The 23,917-nt window shown below is 43.1% G+C and overlaps 1 protein-coding gene across 2 annotated transcripts in view; it reads right to left on the bottom strand.

Annotated features, from left to right (window-relative positions):
• Positions 1-23,917, bottom strand: part of SMOC1 (SPARC related modular calcium binding 1) — a 184,413-nt gene that overhangs the window by 94,012 nt on the left and 66,484 nt on the right. For both annotated transcript variants that reach the window (XM_045014174.1, XM_045014172.1), the window contains exons 2-4: positions 23,091-23,262; positions 15,375-15,487; positions 3,536-3,635 (exon numbers count right to left, since the gene is read on the bottom strand). In XM_045014174.1, the coding sequence (XP_044870109.1) occupies positions 3,536-3,635; positions 15,375-15,487; positions 23,091-23,262 (385 nt within the window). The remainder of the gene's footprint in view (positions 1-3,535; positions 3,636-15,374; positions 15,488-23,090; positions 23,263-23,917) is intronic.

The following is a 23,917-nucleotide window of genomic DNA, read 5'->3' on the forward strand; positions in this document are numbered from 1 at the left end:
AGATTGGGAGCTCATGATATACTGCATGACCAGCCGCAACGTGTCCATAACAGTGACCACAACAGTAGAGAGCAATGCAGGATCCAACCTTTCAGACAGAGATGGTGGGCGCAGAGTAAACAGGGGGCTGTTGGAAAATGCTGCCAAATGCAGTCAGAAGCCCATGAAATGTTGGGATGGAAAGAACTGCATCATGGAACACTGAGCCCACACCCATGATGCACTGTGATCCATTCTGCCTTCCCACAACTCTTAGCTGCAGAAGGTGGCGAGTAGCACAGTGGGACAGCTACCCACAGTACACGGCTCTCACTGTCAACACCAAGAGTGGATGCACTCTGCCAACAGAAGGAGTGTTGTGTGAACATGCACAAAATGATGTAATTATACCGTTTTTTGATTGTTGGCTTAAACTTGCATCGACCAAACTCCATAGTGCTGACAAGGCCTTAGTATCTGGACTCAGTGGTTTGAAGGGGCTTAACGTAGCAGCAAGTCAGTAAGAAACCATGAGTAAATCCAAGGGGGTTCTGGGGCATGATCAGTAAGTCACTGTGAACAGGGGATATGAGAGGAGGAGTCAATTTGTAAGTGTCAGGGAGGAAGAGTCAGGTGGCTGGGAAAGACAATCTGAGCAGAGACAGTACGTTTGGGGAGGAGAGCTCTAAATGGGGCCTGGATTTACCCAGTCTCAGTCCACCCCTGAATGTCACCAGCTGTCATTGAGGAAACAGGACCCTGAACTACTGACAGGATTTAATTTTAAAGTGGTGGGGTTTTAAAAAAAACAACAAAAAAACCCCACCACCTAATCTTCATGTGAAAGATAACGTCCTGTATTTATTTCTTTAGTTTGAAAGAGGCACTCTCAAACAAACAATTTCACATTAAAAAAGTAATCAGAGACAATGGCTATTTGGGCAATTCTCTCAGAAGTGTGAAAGTTAAAAGGAAAAGCTCTGTTTTCAAATACAAAAGGATCAAATCAAGAGCACAGTGCTCCCTGTACCTAAACCCCTTCAATAGCCAAACTGAAGATATGCAGCTTGGCCATTTCTGTTTCTTTCACTGGCTTGCATATGTGAGACCAAAAAATATAAATTAAAAAATAAAAAAAAGTAACTGAGCTCTATGGGTAAAGTTTATCCTAGAGCAAAGGGCTTGTGCAGGACCTACATAAGCCTCATGGTCAGATCTTAAGTAGTATATGGGCTCTTCTTAAGGGAGAATCCCATCCTTCTGAATAAATGTGTCAGTAATCTGCTGTTCTAGAATTAGCAGTGGGAAACACAAATACAACAGGGTCTAGGGGCTTTTAAGTGTCCTACAAAAAACAGACCAAGTTTCCTGGTGACAACAAAGTGAATCTTATGGGGGGGGGGGGGAAAACACTATCAGAAAGACCCAATCTACCAAATTATACAGTGAAAATGTAAAGGAAGATCATATTCTGAGGCAAGCCGATTTGCTGTAGCATTTTATTTTCTATAGAAAATCATTCAAAACTTATAATTTCCCACCAAGTATGAAAACATGCCTGTGAAACATCTAATATCTCAAGTTACAGCATTCTTAGCCAGGTATCTATGTAACTCCTGGTTGGGCAGAAACGTGACCTCCCCAATTTTATAGCATGATGCACCAAGCTCCCTCATTACCATATGCCATCTGTTGACATCATGCCAAATAAGAGAAGAAAAAAAATTGTTTAAATTTCTGTTCTATTCTGAATAAGGGACAAACAATAAGGTGAGTGTGAAGAATACATTCAAGATAAACACCTTGGGTGTGCACATCAACAGGCACAAGTCCATAGATGTATGAGGAGTGTATATAGGTCACTTCTGAACATAGCACAACATCGATCATAAACAGTATTTCCAAATCCACTTTTTAGTGAGGAGATGTCATGGGGACTCAATGTTTTTCAAAATCAGAGTTGGGTGCTAATGAACTACACAAAGCAGTCACCCATCCCAGGGTGCTGTATGTGCTAACTGCCAGCTCATGGAGCCAGAGATTAGGATGGGAAAAACCAAGGCCAAATGGTAATAATAAGGTAATAACTGGAGATATACCAATGTCCTAGAACTGGAAGGGACCTTGAAAGGTCATCAAGTCCAGCCCCCTGCCTTCACTAGCAGGACCAAGTACTGATTTTGCCCCAGATCCCTAAGTGGCCCCCTCAAGGATTGAACTCACAACCCTGGGTTTAAGCAGGCCAATGCTCAAACCACTGAGCTATCCCTCCCCCGCTAACGTACAACCCCATCATCAAGTCACCTTACCAGCCTCCAAAAATCTTTTTTTAAAAGATTTAAAGTATTTGGCTTTAGAGGGTCTGCTATCATCTGTAATCAGTTTTAAATGTAAAAGATTAAAATTCTGTGTGTTCAAGTACAAGACTCTCACCCTACAGTGCGCCATCTAGCTACAGTAACCAATAGCAGAAACTGGAGCACGGTCTCCCTAGTACTCTAACAGCAGCAAACTAATAGAACTGCTGCCTTCGTGCTCTACCTCTAGTTATCTCACATCTGACCCAATGGTTGGAGTTTGATGCCATTAAATCACCCAGTTTGCCAGCTTTCAATAGTATAGCCATGATACAAAGGAGAGTAGCACTAGTTCAGTGGCATGGGCAGGAAATTCTCTCCTCCATCTTCTCCAGACTCCACCATCACCTGTGTATACTCACACACTGTTCATTCTGCTGGACATTCACTGACGCTCCAAGACACCCTCACCTCTAAAGGGATCATCTCCCCAGAGACAAGGGTAGAGCCAATGGTGCTTTGAATAGCTGGGATGAAGCTCGTTTTATAGTGTTTCCAGGCATTGCTGCAAGCCACTCACTTTTTTTCTCCTTGGAGTAAGAGAAGTAGTGCTAAACCTTGACATCTAGCAGCCCTCTCTTGCATGGAACTGGAACAGCAGCCATGTACACCGAAAGGGGTCAGCATGTCAGTAAACTGGAGTGAAAGTAGTTCACTTGAAAGTTGTGTCCATTGTGTTAGGAGGCAATGGTGAAACTCTCGAGAGAGGCTCTAACTATCTTGTCCTTCTGCATGAACTGAATAGTAGCTGAGCTTTACTTCCCACAAAGAACTTACCATGTCTACCATAGTTAAACCTGTATTGCCCCATTCTTTAAACATGCCCATAAATCCTCTGAAGTACAGTTTAGTAAAAAAATAGCCCATCCCTGTTTTCCAGGCTGCGGTTCCACTTCCCTACCTTAACTATCTTCTGTAAGTCTCTCATTGCATGTCTGCACTCCAATCAACAATGGAGCTGCCACAACCATGAGAGAGAGATTGAGAACACAAGCTGCCATATGGCTAGGGAGGGTGCACACAACTGATTAGGAGTAGTGGGCACAGCTGCAACTTAAGTTTGGCAAGTTGGTAAAGTCGCTCACAAATACTGAACTAGTGGCACTAGGAACAGAACAGCTCCCCCTCTCCCTCCCTTTCTCTTCCACCAATATTTTAAATAATCAAATAAATGCTTATTTAATCCCACGCTACAGTACCTGAACATACAGGAGTTTTATTCTGTACAGACGAGCCACTGATGGGTTTGCCATCGGGAGTGACACACCAACAGTATCCGGTGTAGGTATGGCATTGCACCTGTTCAGGAAAGGAAAGAGCAATAACTGACACTTCATTTCTCAAAGTATCCTCCATAATGCCTTCCTAACCTTAGCTCTTGTGTATCCTTGCTTACCCAGCACCTATGCCTCTTTTACCCCCCCCCTCACACATGGGGCTCAGACAACTGCCCAGGAAATTGAGAACAGAGACCTTTTAGAAACCTCAAGCTTACCTAAACCACAATGTTGGGAGATTAAGGTCCAGGACACTAGACTTGACCACAGAATGTTTAGGAGTCGGAACAATGCTGGTCCAGCACCCAAAGAGTGCAAATTATGAGCCTGGAAGAATGTAACCCATCTCATTCTCACTTTATATTTCTATGTTCAGTATTTGTAGGGAAGGTAGGAAAGCAGATGGTCTAGCACCATTTCTAATGGCAGGTAATTGGAAAAAGGTCAGCTTCCCCCCCCAATCAAACCAGGTGATAGTTAGAAATCTTTACCTAGCTCCTGCATCTCAGGAATTTTGAGAGTTCTTGATGCTTTCCAAACAGTTGTGTACTTTCCAATTGATATCTGAATTTTTTATGCTTATTTAAATCTAATCCACAACTTTGTGCAGGGTGAGAGATAGTTATGGGTGAATCACAATGGCCAGACTACACAACATGGTCAGTCAGAAAAAGCATTAACATGTTATGGTAACTTTGCCTTAATAAAAAGTTTCCCAGAAAAAGACTGACCTTATGCCACAGATTGGCTTCTTGTGGAAATGCAGAATCAAATTTGGGTGTTATCTTCCTATAAATGTTCAGTATCATCCACTTTTATTGGAAACATTTAAAGTTCAGCTCCCCTCAGCCTTGAAAATCAACAGTTATTGGGGACAGCACTGGATCCTGTTCTGTCTCATGCATTGTCAACAAAATTGTTAGTTAAGTTCCAGCCAGAATCTTCATTACTGGTGAAGATGTAGGAGTCAAAGATATAGCTGGACTTTCAGAACCCACTGTGAATCTGTCTGGCTGACAGTTGAATATTTTAAGCCCAAGCAGATATGATGATATGGAATGACTGAGGGGGAAGAGATTGAACCCAACAAGGCGTTTACTGAGGGGGAAGAGATTGAACCCAACAAGGCGTTTACAGATTTTCAGAACTATGCTATGTACTACAAATTAACTTTAAAAAAGGAAGCCTGCTCCTACCTGACTTAGTAATTAGGCAAGAGGACGCAATTTCTATTCTTCAGGAGTAAGGGATATGCCATTTCCATTATGCCTTGATTGAAGAATGAAAAGCAGGAAGGATGCACCCAACAAAAATTGCTTTATCGCTGTTACCCACATTAATTAAAAATTGCTACAGTGGCTCCCTCTATCCTCCACCCTACCCCCGCCCAGTACAATGTGTGAAATCAAACAGAAGCTAACACTCCAGCCACTGGCCCCATGAATAAATTCCTGCCCTTGTCAAATTCATTAGAATATGAAAACATTAAAACTGTAGTCACTGGCAGGCTCCTCTGCCTCTTAATTCTTGCCCAGAGAATGAAGCTATTGTTGGGATCTCTTCAATACCACATTGGAGTTGCCAGAATGAGATTCTGAACCATTCTAAAAATCTTTTAACAAGCTGGCTGGATCACCCCTTCACAATGGATTTGACAAAAGAGAATCAAGGGGTTGTTTGCCACAAAATAAACTGGAAATGGGAGAGGAGTTAGTCACATGTGCATGTGTGAAGTAGATATTAGGGGGCTGAACAGTAGTTTTGAGTTAGCTTCAACCAGTCTTTTTGGAGTTAGGGAAAACTAGGAGCACTAGGGTGCCTGATGTGGAGTTGGAACAGCTCAGAGCAACATTGCACTAAAAACAAACACACACACAACAATGTTCAGACGACACAGTGACTGCTGTTCAGACAGGGCGTTTGATAACTGCTTCATATCCAATAGCAGATTAGAAACAAAAAACAAACATTTCCTGGCTCATTCAATAATAAAAGAGAAGCAGGGGGAGAGAGGCAAGAAAAACATTCCTTTTACATTCAGAACAACATTTCACAAGAAAAGAAAACAATTGCAGTCTTCAGAGCACATTGCAGAGGCAGAGAACGTACAGTGGAGCTACTCTATACATGTGGTGTACATGCCTGCACGCACACATGGTGCCAGTTCCAGTTTTATTCAGATGCAGCTAACAGATACTGTAAAACCAGCTATAAAGATGGTCTACAGTGATTCATGGATTACTAAGGCCAGAAAGGAGCATAGATCTAGTCAAACCTCCTGTATAACGCAGGCCTCATCCAAAAATTTCTGCATCAAGACCATAACTTCTGTTTGAGCTATAGCATTCCTTTTAGAAAGGCATCCAGTCTCTATTTAAAGCCTTCGAGTGATGGAAAATCCACTGCATCCTAGGTAAGTGCTGCCAATTGTTAATTACTCACTTTAAAAACCTTGCACCTGATTTCTGGTCTGAATATTACCTAGCTTCAGTTTCCCATCACTGGATCTCATTATGCCTTTTTCTGCTAGTTTAGAGAGCTACCTATCATTAGAAATCCTCCCCCATGTAGGTACTTGAAGACAGATACCAAAATCACCTTTAACCTTCTCTTGGGTGAACTGAATAGATTGAACTCAAGTCTTTCACTAGGAGGCATGTGTGACATTACACCCCATATTCTTCATAGTAATATTATGTATGATAGGATTATGGCATAACTTATGTATTTTATAGAAGTTAGGTCATGTAAGATATTATTGAAAAGGTTATAATTCACTGAATAGGATTATCCTATTTGTATGCATATATCATTTTGGTATCTGAAGTTAGATGCATAGATAATATTTTCTATTTCAAATGTGTTTATACCTGGGGAATGCCCACTAGACAGAATGCAACCAGTCAAGATGGTTGGCTGGGAAGGGCCATTAGGAAGAACAATAGGTCTAATAAAATGCTTATCTCCAACTGGGGAGCTTTCCTGAGGATGCTACAAACAGCCTCCAAGTCATGGCTGCTATGGCCCTACAGAGACATGTGACCAAGTCCCCTGGTACTGGACTCCATCACAGAATACCAGTGTTTTTCCATTGAAAGGGGCGAGAACTAAAACTGGGAGACAAAGGATTCCCGCCATATGCAAAAGCTACTTAAGGCAGGGGAGTGACATCATCATGGTTCTTCTTCACTGATTCCAAGCATCTCCTTTGGTCAGGGAAACACGTGAGAAACAAGGACTGAACTGTGGGAGAAGGGTTGAACCCAGACTAGAGGGATTCCTAGCCTGTGGAAGGAATATCTGGAGTTTTAATCTGCAAGCAAGTGCAGCTTGCCTTCAAGAATCTCTGCAATCTGCCTAAAAACATTTAGGATGAGAATTTGCTACACATATCCAATTTCTTTGGTATATTACGCTTAGCTTGTATTTGTTTTATTTGCTAGGTAATCTGCTTTGATCTGTTTGCTATACCTTATAATAGCTTAAAATCTCTCTTTTGTAGTTAATGTGTTTTTATTGTGTCTAAAAACCAGTGTGTGGAAATCCTGAGGACACAAAGCTGTTGCATATATTCCTCCACATTGAGAGAGGGGGCGAATTTCATGAGCTTACACTGTACAGTTCCCTGCGCAGCGCAAGAGGATATAAATTTTGGGTTTACCCTTCAAAGGGGGTGTGCACTTGAGTAACTAGGCAGTTCCTTAGCTGAGTCTTCCCATTCAGAGCTGATCTCAGCATCTGTGTGAAGCTGCAGCTGAGTGTGTCCCTACCTCTGTGTGTGCTGGAAGAGGCTTGAGAGCCTGTCACAGCAGTATAGTGTAAAGGGAACCCAGGCTAGTGGGTCAGGTGGGCTCAGTGGTACCCCAGTTCTAGGTGGCACCCGGACGGGGGGAGGAGAACCCATCACAGCATGTTTTTCAGACTTCAAATCATTCTTGTAACTCTTTTCCACATCCTCTTCAGATTTTTCCAACATCCTTTTTGAAGCCACACCACACCTCACTGGTAACAAAACCACTGCAATCTTTCTGACACAATGCATACCAAACAGAAGTAAGGAATACTCAACATGTGACCACAGTGAAATCTATAGTCTTTGGTTTGCTTCAGGAAACTCCTCTTGAGTGTGGGATGCTCTACTGTTGGGGATTCTAAAGAAGCAATCTATCAGAAATGCTACAAAATTGGGGCTCAGTCCCTGTGAGGTGCTGAACATTCTTTGCTCCCACAGAAGTCATTGGGAGCAGAGGATACTCATTCAGTACTTTGCATGAGTTGATCAGTATCTTGCAGAATTGGGCTCCAATATTTTGACATCCCTAGGGAAAAGGAATCAGAGAGATGGTACCCCCTTTTTGTAATACAACACCCTTTTAAGGAACAAGCAATATGCAGAAGTCCTGTCTGAATGGCTAGTTTGGTAAGGAATAAAGTTACTGTGCGGGAACCCCTGGTATAAAACAGTGTTCTATCAAATCAGCCTTCTATAGGAGGATGTTAAAATGTGAGCTTGCTGAACATGTCAGGAATGTCTTTTGCTCAATCAGTATCAGCTTAACTCCCAAGCCTCAGGTCACCTTAAGAAAAGCATAAGTGAAGCACTAGATTTAAGAGCACACTCTGTACCACAGCAGGGCTGATAGACCACTGTGCCAGCAGTTGCTTCTTGGAATGGAGAAACTCCAAGTAAAGTAATGCACTGAAAAAAAATGCTGCTTTTCTGGGATTGCTGTCAACCACATGAATGCCAGCTTGCCAAGTAAAGGGGTCCAATTTTGACAGTGGACACAGAAGGGACAAAACGAGACATGCCATGAAAAGCCACACCAAGCCATGCACCCAAAGCAGCAATGCGATTAGTAACACTCACTTTAGTTTGTCTGTAATTGATTTTGTTTAAACCTCAACCACCTTTTCTGAAAACCTGCTTGGGGAAAACTATGAAGAATGTAATTCTCCCTGAGCCCATGGCAACAAGCCCTATGGCACTAAGCAGCAAAACAGTACAGATTACCCAGTACAGTCTGTGTTATTTAGGAAGATCAGATCACAGCAGGTTCAATGCAGCTTGAAAAGGAATTACCACCAAAAACAGAAAACAGAAAGAAAAAAAACACACCACCACACTGGAAATAGAAACCACTTTAAAGTAACCTACAACTTTGCCCAACATGAATTAATTCTTAATTGCATGCAATTAAATCAAATCAAACATTGTGTTGTGAATAAAACTTACTTTTCATCAGCCTGGTTGTACTACACTGGGTTAAGTGTTGACAATTATTGTGATGGGAAATAATTTACCCACATGGAAGGGTTGAAATGGTAGTAGTGTGGACTTTTCTTGATCACAGCAGGCAAGTAGAGGAGAGGCACTACCTGATGCCCTCTTGATTACCACTGAGTCTAACTGGACCCCAGAAGGAAAAAGTGATAGACATTGGTTTTGTTCAAAGCAACTCCACTTTCTGACCTTGTGTGTTACACCTTCCCTTGTGATTAGAGATGGGTGAAACAATTAGAACTAAGAGCTAGAATGACCTTAGTTAATTTTTGAGTTTCAGATGAATTTTCCACTTTCCTGACCACTCATTTTCCATTTTTAGTCTCTCTGCATTTTGGGTTCCAAATGGGCCCAGGACCTTAAGTACTGAAATGCTATGAGAGACTTTTCCTGTGGTATTTCTGGGCTCTCTGGAAGCACTCAACTTTCAGATTGCTCTCAGACACGTGTCTAAAAATCTGGATAGCTTGTGACTGAACCTCAATGTTAAGGTGGGTTCATTCACCTCTGGTTGTAATGCCCTGGACTCTGGAGAGGAAACAAATGGTTTTTATCTGAAAGATGAGCCCAGAACATCAGAGAAGGGTTTTCTGAAGCTCTTTGTGGCAACAGTAATGAATGCAAGTCATCTGAGCCCACTCTGTCCTTCTTGTAACAGTGCTTCAGGGAACAACAGAAGAAATCACTCTTTTGGTCTCAATTGCCTCCTTACCAGCAAATCACACTTATCTCAGACATGAGTAAGGAGGATTGCCCAGTGGCTAGGGCACTAGCCCAGGACTTTGGAGAAGTAGGAAAATATAGTAATGGCTTAAGCAAGCAAGGGATAGAGCAGCTGTTTCCTGTGTGTGATCTTCCCTCACAGAACTCTGAAAAGGCAGCTCAATCCTGGTCTACAGCAGCCTCTACTATTTCAATTTCAATCCTGGGTCCCTCCTGCAGCTCTACCAATATACCCCTGTATTCCATAACATCACTGCGACCGAAGGACCTTTTGATGCCAGAGGGCACAAGGATATATCAGAGTTAGAGATCCCCTGGTTCTGGCATTTATCTACTAGTCTGCCAGAGAAAGGCTTTCATTAGACACTTATGTGACAAAGTCACACTAACCATCATAATCCTTATGAGACGTCTATAGGAACATGTGAAGAGTTATGTATATATACTAAAAAGTGTTATCTAGATCTGTGAGTTAAAGCAAGTCACCAAAAGGTGAACCACATCTCCCTGGCAGGCATGGGAGAAGAGAGACTTATTTCACTCTGGCTGGTCATACGCAAATTGAGTATTGTATTGTTCACAATGGACCCCCATTTACAGTCTGAGCAAAGTGCTAATCAGAAGATTGCAGGGGCAGGATACCAGCAGGGGTTATCCTGTTTGGAGTAAGAATGAACTTTGAAAATACAGCTGAGGTGCAGATGAACTCCCAGGTATTCCTTCAATGTGTGAGGACAAGCCACCAGCAGGCTTATTTTAAAAGAAGGGATCTAACAGGACCGCTTGGAAATAGTGACCATAATATAACAACATTAAACATCATTGTGGTGGGAAGAACATCTCAACAGCCCAACACTATGGCATTTAATTTCAAAAAGGGGAACTATGCAAAAATGAGGGGGTTAGTTAAACAGAAATTAAAGGTACAGTGACTAAAGTGAAAACCCTGCAAGCTGCATGGACACTTTTTAAAAGACACCATAACAGAGGCCCAACTTAAATGTATACCCCAAATTAAGAAACACAGTAAAAACTAAAAAAGAGCCACCATGGCTCAACAACCATGTAAAAGAAGCAGAGAGAGATAAAAAGGCATCTTTTAAAAAGTGGAAGTCAAATCCTAGTGAGGTAAATAGAAAGGAGCATAAACACTGCCAAATTAAGTGTAAAAACGTAATAAGAAAAGCCAAAGAGGAGTTTGAAGAACGGCTAGCCGAAAATTCAAAAGGTAACAACAAAATGTTTTTTAAGTACATCAGAAGTAGGAAGCCTGCTAAACAACCAGTGGGGCCCCTGGATGATTGAGATACAAAAGGAGTGCTTAAAGATGATAAAGTCATTGCGGAGAAACTAAAATTCTTTGTTTCAGTCTTCACGGCTGAGGATGTTAGGGAGACTAGGTGTAGGTCACCTCAGGACGGGATACCAAGAGAGTTTCTAGACACCATTAATGATTGCTTCTTAGAGCAGCTACTCCTGGCACCCTCAAGAGGAGAGGGAATTCCTGATTTAATCTAAGTGGAGCACAGCATCTGAATATAGCTGAACCACCCAGTAATAGTGACAATACTGTATTACACTTAACATCCTTGTAGAGGGGAAAATACCAAGTACATCAGAGGAGGAATCCTGCCAGACAATCAGTTGGGTCACTGGATGATTAAGGTGGTGAAAGAGCACTCCAGGAAGATAAGACCATTGCTGAGAAGCTCAGTGAATTCTTTGCATCTGTCTTCACTGCAGAGAATGTGCGGGACATTCTCATACCTGAGTCATTCTTGTTAGGTTACAAATCTGAGGAACTGTTCCAGATTGAGGTCTCCGTAGAAGCAGTTTTGGAATAAACTGATTAAGCAAACAGTAATAAATCATCAGGACCAGATGATATTCGCCCAAAAGTTCTGAAGAATTTAAATATGAAAATGCAGAACTATTAAGTGTGGTATATAAACTACCACTTAAATCAGCTTCTGTACTAGATGACTGGAGAATAGCTAATGTGATGCCAATTTTTAAAAAACGCTCCAGAAGCAATCCTGGTAATTACAGGCTGGTAAGCCTAACTTCAGTACCAGGGAAATTGTCTGAAGCTATAATAAAGAACAGAATTATCAGACAAATGAATGAATGATTTGTTGGGGAAGAGTCAAAATGGCTTTTATAACAGGAAATCATGCCTCGCCAATCTACTAGAATTATTTGAAAGGGTCAACAAACACGTGGACAAGGGTGATCCAGTGGATGTAGCATACTTGGATTTTCAGAAAGCTTTTGACAACCTCCCTCACCAAAGGCTCTTAAGCAAAGTAAGCAGTCATGGAATAAGAGGGAAGGCCCTCTCCTGGATCAGTAACTGGATAAAAGACAGGAAACAAAAGGTAGGAATAAGTGGTCAGTTTTCAGAACCAAGAGAGGTAAATAGTGGTGTCCTTCAGGGATCTGTACTGAGACAAGTCCTGTTCAACATTTTCATAAGTGATCTGGGAAAAGGGGTAAACAATGAGGTGGTGTAATTTGCAGATGATAACTGCTGTATCTTGAGTAGTTTTGTAAGTCCAAAGCAGACTGAAGAGTTAAAGGGATCTCACAAAACTGGGTGACCAGGCAACAAAATGGCAGATGAATTTCAATGTTGATAAATAGAATCATAGACTATCAGGGTTGGAAGGGACCTCAGGAGGTCATCTAGTCCAATCCCCTGCTCAAAACAGGACTGATCCCCAGACAGATTTTTGCCCCAGATCCCTAAATGGCCCCCTCAAGGATTGAACTCAACCCTGGGTTTAAGCAGGCCAATGCTCAAACCACTGAGCTACCCCCCCAGTGGGATGCACAGGGGAAAACAATCCCAACTCTACATATAAAATGGAGTCTAAGTTAGCTGTTACCATTCAAGAAAGATCTTCGAGTCATTGTGGATAGTTCTCTGAAAACATCTGGTCAAAGTGCAGCAGCAGTCAAAAGAGTTTTAACAAGGTTAGAAACCATTAGGAAAGGGATAGACAAGATGGCCGTAAATATAATGCCAGTATATAAATCCATGGTACACTCACACCTTGAATATGCTGTGCAGTTCTGGTCATCCTATCTCCAAAAAAACAAAAAACAAAAACAAAAAGAGCAATGCTGCAAATGAAAAAGATACAGAGAAGGGCAACAAAAATGATTAGGGGGATGGAACAGCTTCCATGTGAGGAGAGATTAAAAAGACGGATTGCTCAGCTTGGAAAAGAAACTACTAAAGCAGGATATGCTAGAGGTCTATAAAAATCATGAATGGTGTGGAGAAAGTGAATAAGGCAGTGTTACTTACCCCTTCACACAACACAAGAACCAGGAGTCATCCAATGAAATTAATAGCAGGTTTAAAACAAACATAAGGAAGTACTTCTTCACACAATTAAGTCATCCTGTGGAACTCATTGCCAGGGGATGTTATGAAGGCCAAAGTTTAACTGGGTTCAAAAAAAAAATTAAGTAAGTTCATGAAGGATAGGTCCATCCATGTCTATTAGCCAAGATGGTCAGGGACAGGGATCCAACCCCATGCTCTGGGTGTCCTAAGCCTCCAGAAGCTGGGAGTGGACCAAAGGAGATAGATCACTCAGTAATTGCCCTGTTCTGTTCATTCCCTCTGAAAGATCTGGCACTGTTGGAAGACAGGATACTGGACTAGCCAGACCATTGGTCTGTCCCAGTATGGCCATTCTTATGTTTGGGACCAAGTGCTGTACAATGAATGCTGAAGCGGCTCACCCAAGAACTCTCCAGCTACCATCACCAACATACACAACAAAACCATCACTAGGTCTCTAATTCCCGATGTTGAAGCACAATTTATGGGGGACATGCTGAAATTCAGCTCCAGGGAAAAAAAAGGTGGGGGGGGGACGTGCAAACAGACTTCACCATGGCCCAGTTAATTAGCCCACTATGTTATGTTCACTAAACATAGCTATGTTCCACACCAACATCAATATAATTCACATACCCCTGCACAAGACCAAATCTTAATGATTGTCTGCAAGAGTGATGAGATGGGAAAAAACACCTGCCATTTCACCCCCCATCCACCATTTCCTACCTTTCCCAGAAATAAAGCGCACACACAAATAGGAGGTTGCCTCTGCAAACTGTTCAGGAAAAGAGGATGAAAAAATAAAAAATAAAACATTCATGCCAGGAAGTTGGCAGGATGAATAAGACTGCACCCACTTTAAGGTAGAAAAATGCAACAGACAGAGGCAGGTGAGGATGGGGGAAAAATAAAGTTAGGGGGGAAAAACTAACTTTTGATGATATCCTTAAACATACTTGTGGTGGGGGAGGGGAATGGAGGTTGCAAGGAGAATCCTCTCTTTCCCCTTCCCCAAGGCATCCCAGATTGTTTGAACTGGTCCCCAAACTCTCCATCTCATCATTTTGAAGCCAACATTAAATAGTACTTAGACTTTTCATGTACAGAAGCATTTTACACACAGGGATTTGAGGAGTGATTCACTATGTAGCAGGGAAATTCTATCCCAATTTTACCCATGAGGAAACTAATGCAGAGGGCTTGTGCAACTTGGGCAAGGTCACAAAAACAGGATTAGAGCCTCCAATGGCTGGCTTAGAGCCCTGTGCCAAGTCCAATAGACTATTCCCCTCTCCCATTTACCCAGCTTTGGGAGAAAACTGCACACAACTCCCTTTTATGTCCCTAGTCACTAGTGCGCGACAGCTCCCATGAGTGGCCACTGCAACAACCACTCCAGGCACTGGCATGCAAGAGAGCTGAGCATCAAGACTAAATTTCTTTTACCCTTGGAGTCTCCCCAGACCACTTTTTCTCTGAAAATCCACACTATGGCAGCCTTCCCTCTGGTTAAGGGCAATTGTTTGGAATGGCAATGGAAGTTGGTAGCAACACTCCCTGCTCAACCATTTAGGAAGGTCACTCTTTGAAACTGTGAATGAGTCGTTACCAAACTCATTTCACATAAGCCTGGAGGTTGTCAAGCTTTAAGTAGTAAGAAGCAGGTGCTTTCCCAAGCCGGCTTCTTAAATTAAGGCATCTCCCTTTTGCCTATTAGACAATCTGCAATTCTAGCACACTCAGGTCTAGCAAGAGGAGACTATCCCATATTTGGATACTCGAGGCACCATTACTGGATGGGCCTGTTCCCTCATCACCTACCGGAAGACAACATTGGAAATCCCACCACCATTCACTGCCACATGATCTAGGATTTTAAAGCAATAAGCAGGGGTTAGTCCTCCTTACAAGTGAGTTTTTCAAGTAAATATAGTGCCAGTGAAAGATGCTGAGTTGACAGCTCTGGAGACTAGCCCTCTTTAGCCAGAACAGGCACAGTATGACCAGCAGCAGAGGAAGCTTGTCCCACACTGTCTTGTCAACAAGCCTCAACCCTGACCTGGAGGAATGACCATGGAGCTCAACTTCATAGCACATTAAGTCCCAGCACAGACAGAGGACTTAACAAGGGAGCTAATTAACACAAGTCATGGTGAAGGTGGATGCTGATGTATAGGCTTGTCCTTTAGGTACAGGAGTGACCAACACCATGTTTTCTGCAGGCCAAACAGCTATCAACTGGCAAAGGACTTTTGATCTCCAAGTCACTGGGGGTGATTGCCCACCATTGTATATTTTTGCCACCTTTGTCATCATTTCCCTTTGGTCAGATACTAGTAGATAATTCCTTCCAGGCAGAGGCCACAGGAACAGACATAGGCTGACTGAAGTCTTACTTGTGTGAATGATCCATCCTCATTGCATTCTGGAATGAAGACCGCTTCCTGGGGCTTCTTTGCCTGTTCCAGCGCCTGAGCCCTCTCTAATCGACACTTACTTTGTCCAGCATCTGCAAAGGGAACCAAAAATCCACTCTGATTTTAAGTATCAACTCGCTTTCCAGAAGATGGCTAGAGGCTACACTCAGCTGTGCAAAGATACAATGGGAAGCCATGCGATAAGACTTGTTTTCCTACTATCTTTATCGATACATTAGAAATACAATCATTAGGCAATTTAACATCTCCTGGAAGGAGGATCCAGGAGCTCAAAGTAACTTTTATAAGCAGTGGCAAATTTTATGAGCAACAACATTTGGGTACATTCACCCCTGGGGGACATTGGTCTCTACTAACAAGGTCTGCAGTGGTTGAAGGTCCATCAGAGGTGGCAGAGGAGTGTAAGACACTCCTAACCCCTTCTCTCTCTGGACTGTCTCGAGCTAGCCAGCACGGCCCAGTATCAGGCAATGCTGGCAGCAGAAGGGGTGTAACCAAAGCTGCAGAGGGGATGTTCCAATTGAGCGCATCCCCCAGGCAGCTTCTACCAGAAAGACCAACACAGCACTAGCAGCCAACTGAAGTTGCCCTCCTTCATAAGAGCCCCTCAGGCAAGGATGTGCTATCACTAGCTTCCTTTCCTAAGAGGGGACTCCTGCATGGAGTACTATCTAGCTGGAGAGTGGAGTGCAATGCAATGTGTCCCTCCTGCATCAGGTGTAAGTCAGTCAACCTGTTGCTAAGGAAAGTGTCACAGGGTGACACTGCATCAGGTGTAAGTCAGTCAACTCTGGCTGGTACTTGAATCAGGTGATAGCAGCATTTGGAACCTCAACCCCTCATAGGCCCATCTTATCCTGTGACAAAGGGCAAACAAATATTTTACTTGATAAGCTTTACGCTGATCACCTGCAGGGTCAGAAAGAACACTTCCCTCTACCCTGCAAAGGCACAGTATTAAATTAGTGTTTACATTTATTTAAAAACTGCTCTTACAGCGCTGCTGGTAGGGTTTGGAAGGACTGAAAACTGCAACTTCTTACTCAACATATCTGTTCTGCAGAGCCAGATCCGGCCACCCTTATGTATATGGAGTAGCACTGCCCCAACCCTGGATCCCCATTTCCAGGATGCTTCTCAGGGAAAGGATAGCAGGATCTGATCCTCTACTTGATATTTGTATTACAAAAGTGCTGCAAAGCCAGTGATCAGGATTGGGGCTCCATTGTACTAGACACTGTAAATGTACAGAAGAGAATCTCCACAGCAATGAGTTTACAATTCAAATCTAAGACCCCACTAAACAAATGGGTATAGCATACATACATACAGAAAGAAGTGCAATTGGATGGGTGGGATAACAGTTATACGAATACTGTTTGCAAACATAGAATGTAGAATAGAATCTCAGGAGGTCATCTAGTCCAACCCCCTTCTCAAAGCAGGACGAATCCCCAGACAGATTTTTTTTGCCTCAGATCCCTAAACAACCCCATCAAGGATTGAATTCACAACCCTGGGTTTAGTAGGCCAGTGCTCAAACCAATGAGCTATCCCTTCTAGCTAGTCTATGTAGTGATATTAAGATGCACAACATGGGATAGCCATGCCACTATCCAGAAAAGAAGACTAACCATCCCTGGCCAGAATGACATTTGGGCAGGGTGGATAAAAATCAATTGGATTTTTTTTTTATATTTAAATTAGATTTTTGATAAAATGCTTTTTGAGGAAAAAGCAATCTTAATTAAAACTATAGCTCAAAGATATCTCATCGTGGAATAGGGATTATAAATTCTAATTCTATTGTATGAGAATATATTCATGTAATGTTTAAGAAAGTTTTGTAAATGAGTTCCAATAGTTCATGGATTAGGGACCCAATCGTATGGTGTTCCAAGGGCTTCTGTATAGATTATTTAGGTTTATTTTTCTATCTACCCACTGGGGCTCAGTCTAGAAGATACCATCAAAGATTATTAGTTTTGCAGTTCTCAAACTGTGGATTTGTCTCTCCAGAGGTAACGTTTGTTAACAGCAAAAATGTTTTTAAATAAACAAATATATAGAGGTGAGAAACAACAACCACCAACCCTATTGTCCCCCTGCAAATTTGTGCACACAGAGTCAATCCCTTACCTCTCTCTAAAAGTGCAAAGTTTCAAAAAGTTCAATGAATAGAAGATTGGTGGGGGTGGAATGGATCTGGACAAGGAGAAGTCTGGAGATAAATGTGAGAAGGGAGGGACAGGCAGTAGTAACAAAGGTAGAAACAAAAGCTAAATTGTTTGAGCAGCATATTCCAGAAGTTTTGAGGTCTGAGTGTAGCCTTCACCGATTTGAGATCTACCATACCATTCTCTCACTAGAAGGGAAAACCTATAATGGCTGCAGGCCATAAAAAAAGAGACCCAGTTTGGGAATATTTTAATGAAGTTCCTCTACCTGTGGGTAAGACAGGCATGTGTGCAAAATGCAAAAACAGTGCAACAAAGAAATGCAAGGTCTGGTTGCCCAAATGAAAGGGTTCCTTCTCATGAGGAAGCTGCATTGAAGATGATGAAAGGAACATGTCTTAACATGCAGGATCTTCAGGTTGGTAAACTTTTTCACACACACACACACACACACACACACACACTTACTTACTCACTCACTCTATGGTACTATCATTTTAGATGCAGTTGTGATAAAAAATAAATAGTTGAAATAAGCAGATCTTCCTTTTACAATTTCACCTTTAAAGTAGTACTAAGCATCAGTATTACTCATTGCATTCACTAAGGGTACGTCTATACTACCCACCGGATCAGTGGGTAGTGTTCGATGTATCGGGGATTGATTTATCGCGTCTCATCTGGACACGATAAATCGATCCCCAAATAGACACCCGTATTCCACCTTGGCAGGAGAAGTAAGCATAGTCAACAGGGGAGCCGTGGCGGTTGACTCGCGGCTGAGAGGATGGCCAGGTAAGTCGAACTAAGATACTTCGAGTTGCGTATCTTAGTTCAAACCGCCCCCACTAGTGCAGCCCAGGCCTAAGTGAGCAGTATGGTAATAATAATTAAATAACTGCATTGACTTATTTTGTTAAGGAGAATCCATCCTCAACATACAGGATTCTGAAGACTATCCACCTTCAAGATCACCATCATTTTCTATGGTTTCAGAACTATCTGCCAATGATAGTGTTTCAGTCACATAGCCATAGCATATCACCTGTAGCAAAAAGAAAAAAACCCTCCATCATCCAGAAACAGCCATAGATAAGTTTGTGATAAGAACCAGCAGATTACAAAAAAAAGGTAACTGATGAAAAAAATTGCCTGGTTTGTTTATGCAACAAACTTTCCTTTCTGTATTATTGAGAACCCACACTTCATTAACATGGTTCAGTCATTAAGACCAGGATACAGTCCACCCAACAGAGCAGATGTTGCAGGCAAATTGCTGGGTAAAGTTTATGAAAGAGAACGAGCAATGTGCAAAAGGTCTAGAGGGTGAAATTGTTAACCTAAGTCTTGATGTTTGGAGCAAATGTCCACAATGATCCTGTTGTACGTGCTTGTGTGACAACAGAAGAAGGGAATGTCTTCCTTACAGAAACAAATGATACATCAGGAAATTCACACACAGCAGAATACTTACAAGAAGTAGCAGTAAAAGCTATAACAAACTGGAAAAAACCTCAAATGTCTAGTATGAAGCTTGGTCACAGACCATGCTGCAAATGTATCCAAAGATGAGAAGAAATTTAAAAGAAAGTGAAGAGTGCCTGTCTAAAAGTCTAAACCACCATGGAACACGGGGGGGTCTGCAGACTAGGCCTAAGGGGTCTGTGAAAGGTTGTCGTTAGCATAGAACAGTGGTATTCAACCTGTGGTTCACAGACCCTTGGAGGTCTGCAGACTAGGTCTAAGATTTCCAAAGGGGTCCGCACCTCCATTTGAAAAAAAAAATTTTAGAGGTTCTCAAGTGAAAAATGGTTGAAAACCACTGGTCTAGACTCTTATCTTTGTATCTATAAAGAATGCATAAGTTTCATCTGTGGCCTGCAACATGATAGGCTGTGCAGTTAGCTATGGAACAGTTTTCCATTGGAATATGCCAATTAAATTGAAATGTTTCACAGGAACATATGGATTTTGTAAAAATCTATGGGAAGTCATCACACTTCCTTTCTAGAAGATAGAAAATTAAAGTTGAAATGAAATGTTTCAACTATATTTAGAAAAATAGAACAAATCAACATATTTCAACTTTATCAAAAACCATTTTCAGAATATTGTGTTTCATGAAAACTCCTGTGATTGACTTTTCATCCAGACCTTTGGGGGGCTGTGGGGAGGAAAAGAACAACAACAAAAGTTTCAAGATCTTGGAATTGCCTGTGGGATGAAAATTCTAAATAGTTCTATTATAAACTGTGTCAAACTGAAGCTGTTTGGGATAAAATTTTCCATGCTGAATGTCCGCCTCTAGCTACTTTTTTGGGGGGCGGGGGGAAGGAGGGGCACACAGGGGTGAAGTTTCAGCAAAAACTTTTCAGACAATTCTGAGAAGGAGACTGAGGGGAAAATAACTTTCGCTCATGTTATTACCTAATCATTTAATTGACAATCTCTAGCACCTTTATGCTTTGGACCAGGCTTGTGAAAAAAGCTGTTGTGCATAGGACCCTTGCCTCAGTTGTTGCAGAACTGGCAGATGAATAGTGAATGAGGGAGGGGATTGCAGGAAGAGAAAGGATGCTTCCCATAGGCGTGCGCAGCACATTTCATTAGGGTGTGCACCCAGGGAATTTTTTTTTTAAAAAGGCGAACATCATAAAGGTTGGGGTGCAGGAGGAAGTGCAGGGTGTGTGGGGGGGTGCGGTGTGCAGGAAGGGGCTCAGGGCAAGGGATTGGGGCAGAGGAGGGGTGCGGGGTGTATGGGAGGCTCAGGACAGGGGGTTGGGGTGCAGGGTGTGGCTGGGGGTTCAGGGTGCATCAGGGGGTTGGGGTGTGAGGTGCAGGCAGGGGGCTCAGGGCAGGGAGTTGGTGCAGGAGGGGTGCGGGGTGTGAGGTACAGGCAGGGGGTGTGAGGTGCAGGCAGGGGGCTTAGGGCAGGGAGTTGGTGCAGGAGGGGTGCGGGGTGTGAGGTGCAGGCAGGGGGCTCAGGGCAAGGAGTTAGGGTGCAGGAGGGGTGCGGGGTGTGAGGTGCAGGCAGGGGGCTCAGGGCAAGGAGTTAGGGTGGAGGAGGGGTGCAGGGTGCGACGGGAGCTCAGGGCAGGGCGTTGGGATGCAGGAGGGGTACGGGGTGCAGGCAGGGGGCTCAGGGCAGAGAGTTGGAGCAGGGTGCAGGAGGGGTTTGGGCTCTGGCCCAGTGCCGCTTACCTGTGGCGGCGCACTCCCTGCCTGCCTGCCCTGGCCCCACGCCACTCACCACGTCCCTGCGCAGCCCCTGGGGGGCGGGGTGCACAGGGATCTGTGTTCTGCCCTTGCCACGCCTCCAGGTACCTCCCCTGAAGCTCCCATTGGCCGCGGTTCCCCGTTCCCGGCCAATGAGAGCTGAGGGGGGCAGTGCCTGGAGCAATGAACAGAGCCCTCTGCTCCTCCCCACCCAGGCCCCAGGGACGTGGTGCCATGCCGGCCGCTTCTGAGAGTGGTGCGGGGCCTGCAGCACCACAGGGGGCAAATCCCGCGGGCTGGATCCAAAGCCCTGAGGGACTGGATCCAGCCCACGGGCATTAGGGTGTGCCTGGGCACACCCCGTGCACACACCTATGATGCTTTCATGGTTAAGGTAACTGAACGTTGTCCTGAAGAACTGGATTCTATCCCTGCCTCTACCACAGGAGTTCCTGTGTGATGCTGGCCAAGTCACAAATCAGGATCTTCAGGTGGCCAATAATTGTATTACTTGTGTTCTGGATGCCCAACCTGAGACACCCAATGTCTGATTTGCAGAAGTACTGAGCACTCACAGCTGCAACTGAAGTCAAAGGGAGCTGCACTTAGTATTATGTAAATAGCACTTCATATGTTCAAAGTATTCTGAAAAATCAAGTTCTAGACATCTCAAATTGGACACTCAAAATTAGTTTAAGCCTTTGACATTAGTGTCTCTGTATCACCTCCCCATCTGTAAAATCAAGATAATAGCAGTCCCTCCTCTCACAGTGGTGTTGTGAAGAATGTTTGAAGAACTGAAATACAAGAACCACAGAAATTCCTCCCCCCCTCTTGCACATTAATAAGGAAATTAATTCTGAAATCAGGTGCAGCATTTGGATAGTAAGTAATGAGATCACTCTCAGGATATGACCAGAGGGAAATTCAGAGTTTCCATCCCACAGGAAATTCCAATATTTGTTTTCTGAATGTTAAGGGAAAAACAAAGCTTTAAAATATTTGCAGTTCATCTTTTGATGTGACGGGTTGTAGTCTCCCAGCTCTGTGGATGGCAAGGAGGACCCAATAAGTTCTTATTCATAGCGGGAAGTGGCTGCACAAGGATCTCATCTACAGTTTCTTCATGTCTAAAAAAAAAATTACCATTGTGCTCAAATGTCCCCACACTATTGCAGGCTGTGTCCCCTAAGTCAAAGACTGGCTGAATTGTTAGCCAATTCTTGGTCATACTAGCAAACCCAAACTAACCTCTGTTCCAGTGACCAAAAAAATTGACAGTGCTCCCAGTTGAATGCCTCTGACAGTAGATGACCCAAAAAAAGTTACCAGTCTTTCAGCTGAAAGACTGGTATCTGATCAGGCATCTCCATAGTCCATGGAACCATCTAAAGTGGAAGAAATAATTCCAGAAAGTTTTACATTATAGACTTTAAAGAGGGATTTTTAGGATAGGGAAAAACTTTCAAAACAAAAAAAGTTTGGCTTAAACATAATTCATTTGCCCGTCACATGGCTTTTTATAGGTTTTTCTTGTCACTTTAACTAGATTGCCAAAGATATTTATGCTCAAATAAGTGTTCTCCCTTACAGCCCATCTTCCTCCGATTAGGGCAGCATAGACACAGCTCTATTATTTCAACTTCACCGCAGGACTAATCATTTCTAGGACAAAAGATTGATTTCCATGAATGAGAAATTGTGACTGCACTGCATGATCAAACTGAAGGAAGAAAGAAGCTGGGTTGTGAAGTAGAGAAATTCCTCCCCCCCCTCTTGCACAGAGCTGCAACAGTGGCAGAGAGAACAAAAAAAAAAAAGGTTGTGTACAATTTTTACAAAGCATTATGTCGCTAATTCAGTGCAAAGAGACTTCCAAGTCCTTTGCTGTACTTACACATCTTTGCGTACACATACGCATGCCAAAAAGTACACCTACTGCAGAAATCAAACAGGAGGGCAAACCCACTTGCGGGGGGTGGGGGGTGTTAATGGGGGACTGATCCTGTGTTTTGTGTACCCAAACTCTCACAGCTCAATGGACACTTATTGGTCCCTTGATCAGCAATATTCCCTCCTTCCTCTGTAGTTGTCAGCAATCATTCCATCCTCCATCCACTTATGGGCCAGATTCAGATACCCATGCTCAGCTGAGCATGGGTATTTCAATGGATTACTCGTGGAGTAAGGTACTATTTAACATAAGCATGCCAGAATCCATCCTTAGAGGAAACAGGACTCCTGCCCCCATTTCAAAATAACCAATTTGTGATTCACTTACCTTTGCATCTGCCTCGATGCACCACACTCAGACTTGAGTCCCTGCATTTGGCTCTCTGGTAGTCACACATTGACTCATACGTCCGGCCATCTGAAGCGCAGAGGGGTTTGGACTGGGACCTGGAGCAGTGGAGGTTACATTGTGGGTCTCTGTCACGGTCGCTTATTAAAAACTGAAGGAGGTGAAAAAAGTGGGGGAGGAGGGAGACAAAAATATTTGATTTGATTTTTTAAGTCAGCCCAGACACTTTTTGAAGACCGCAGAGATGAATGATGCAATTTAAATTGTTGACCTCCATCTAGATTTTCACCAGAAGAGCGATTTGATTTAAAATGTATTTTATTTTGAAAGGAACCACCATTCACCAATTTTCTTTGAACAATACCACCACTCAGTGTGCAGCCTCTGAAAGAGTGGGTCTAAAGGTGCAAAGCCAACAACAAACCCAACATAGGAAATGCTGTACTGAATGGGCCTGTGATCAGTCTAGTCAGTGTCCTGTTGCTAACAGTGGCCAACACCACATGCTCCATCCAAAGGTGTAACAAACACTGCAAGTGGCAAAGATGGGCTAATCTGTGTAGATATTGGTTTAATACCTGAAACAGAAATCATAGAATTATGGAAAAAGTAGGGCTGGAAGGGACCTCAAGTCCACTCCCCTGCACTGAGGCATGACCGAGTATTCCTAGACCATCCCTGACAGCTGTTTAACCTGTCCTTAAAAACCTCCAATTGCAGGGATTCCACAACCTCCCTTGAAGCCTATTCTAGTGCTTAACTATCCTTATCATTAGCAAGTTTTTCCCCCAATTTCTAACTCAAGT

Source organism: Mauremys mutica, chromosome 4 (assembly GCF_020497125.1).
Source record: "Mauremys mutica isolate MM-2020 ecotype Southern chromosome 4, ASM2049712v1, whole genome shotgun sequence".
In the NCBI taxonomy this organism is placed as follows: Eukaryota; Metazoa; Chordata; order Testudines; family Geoemydidae; genus Mauremys; species Mauremys mutica.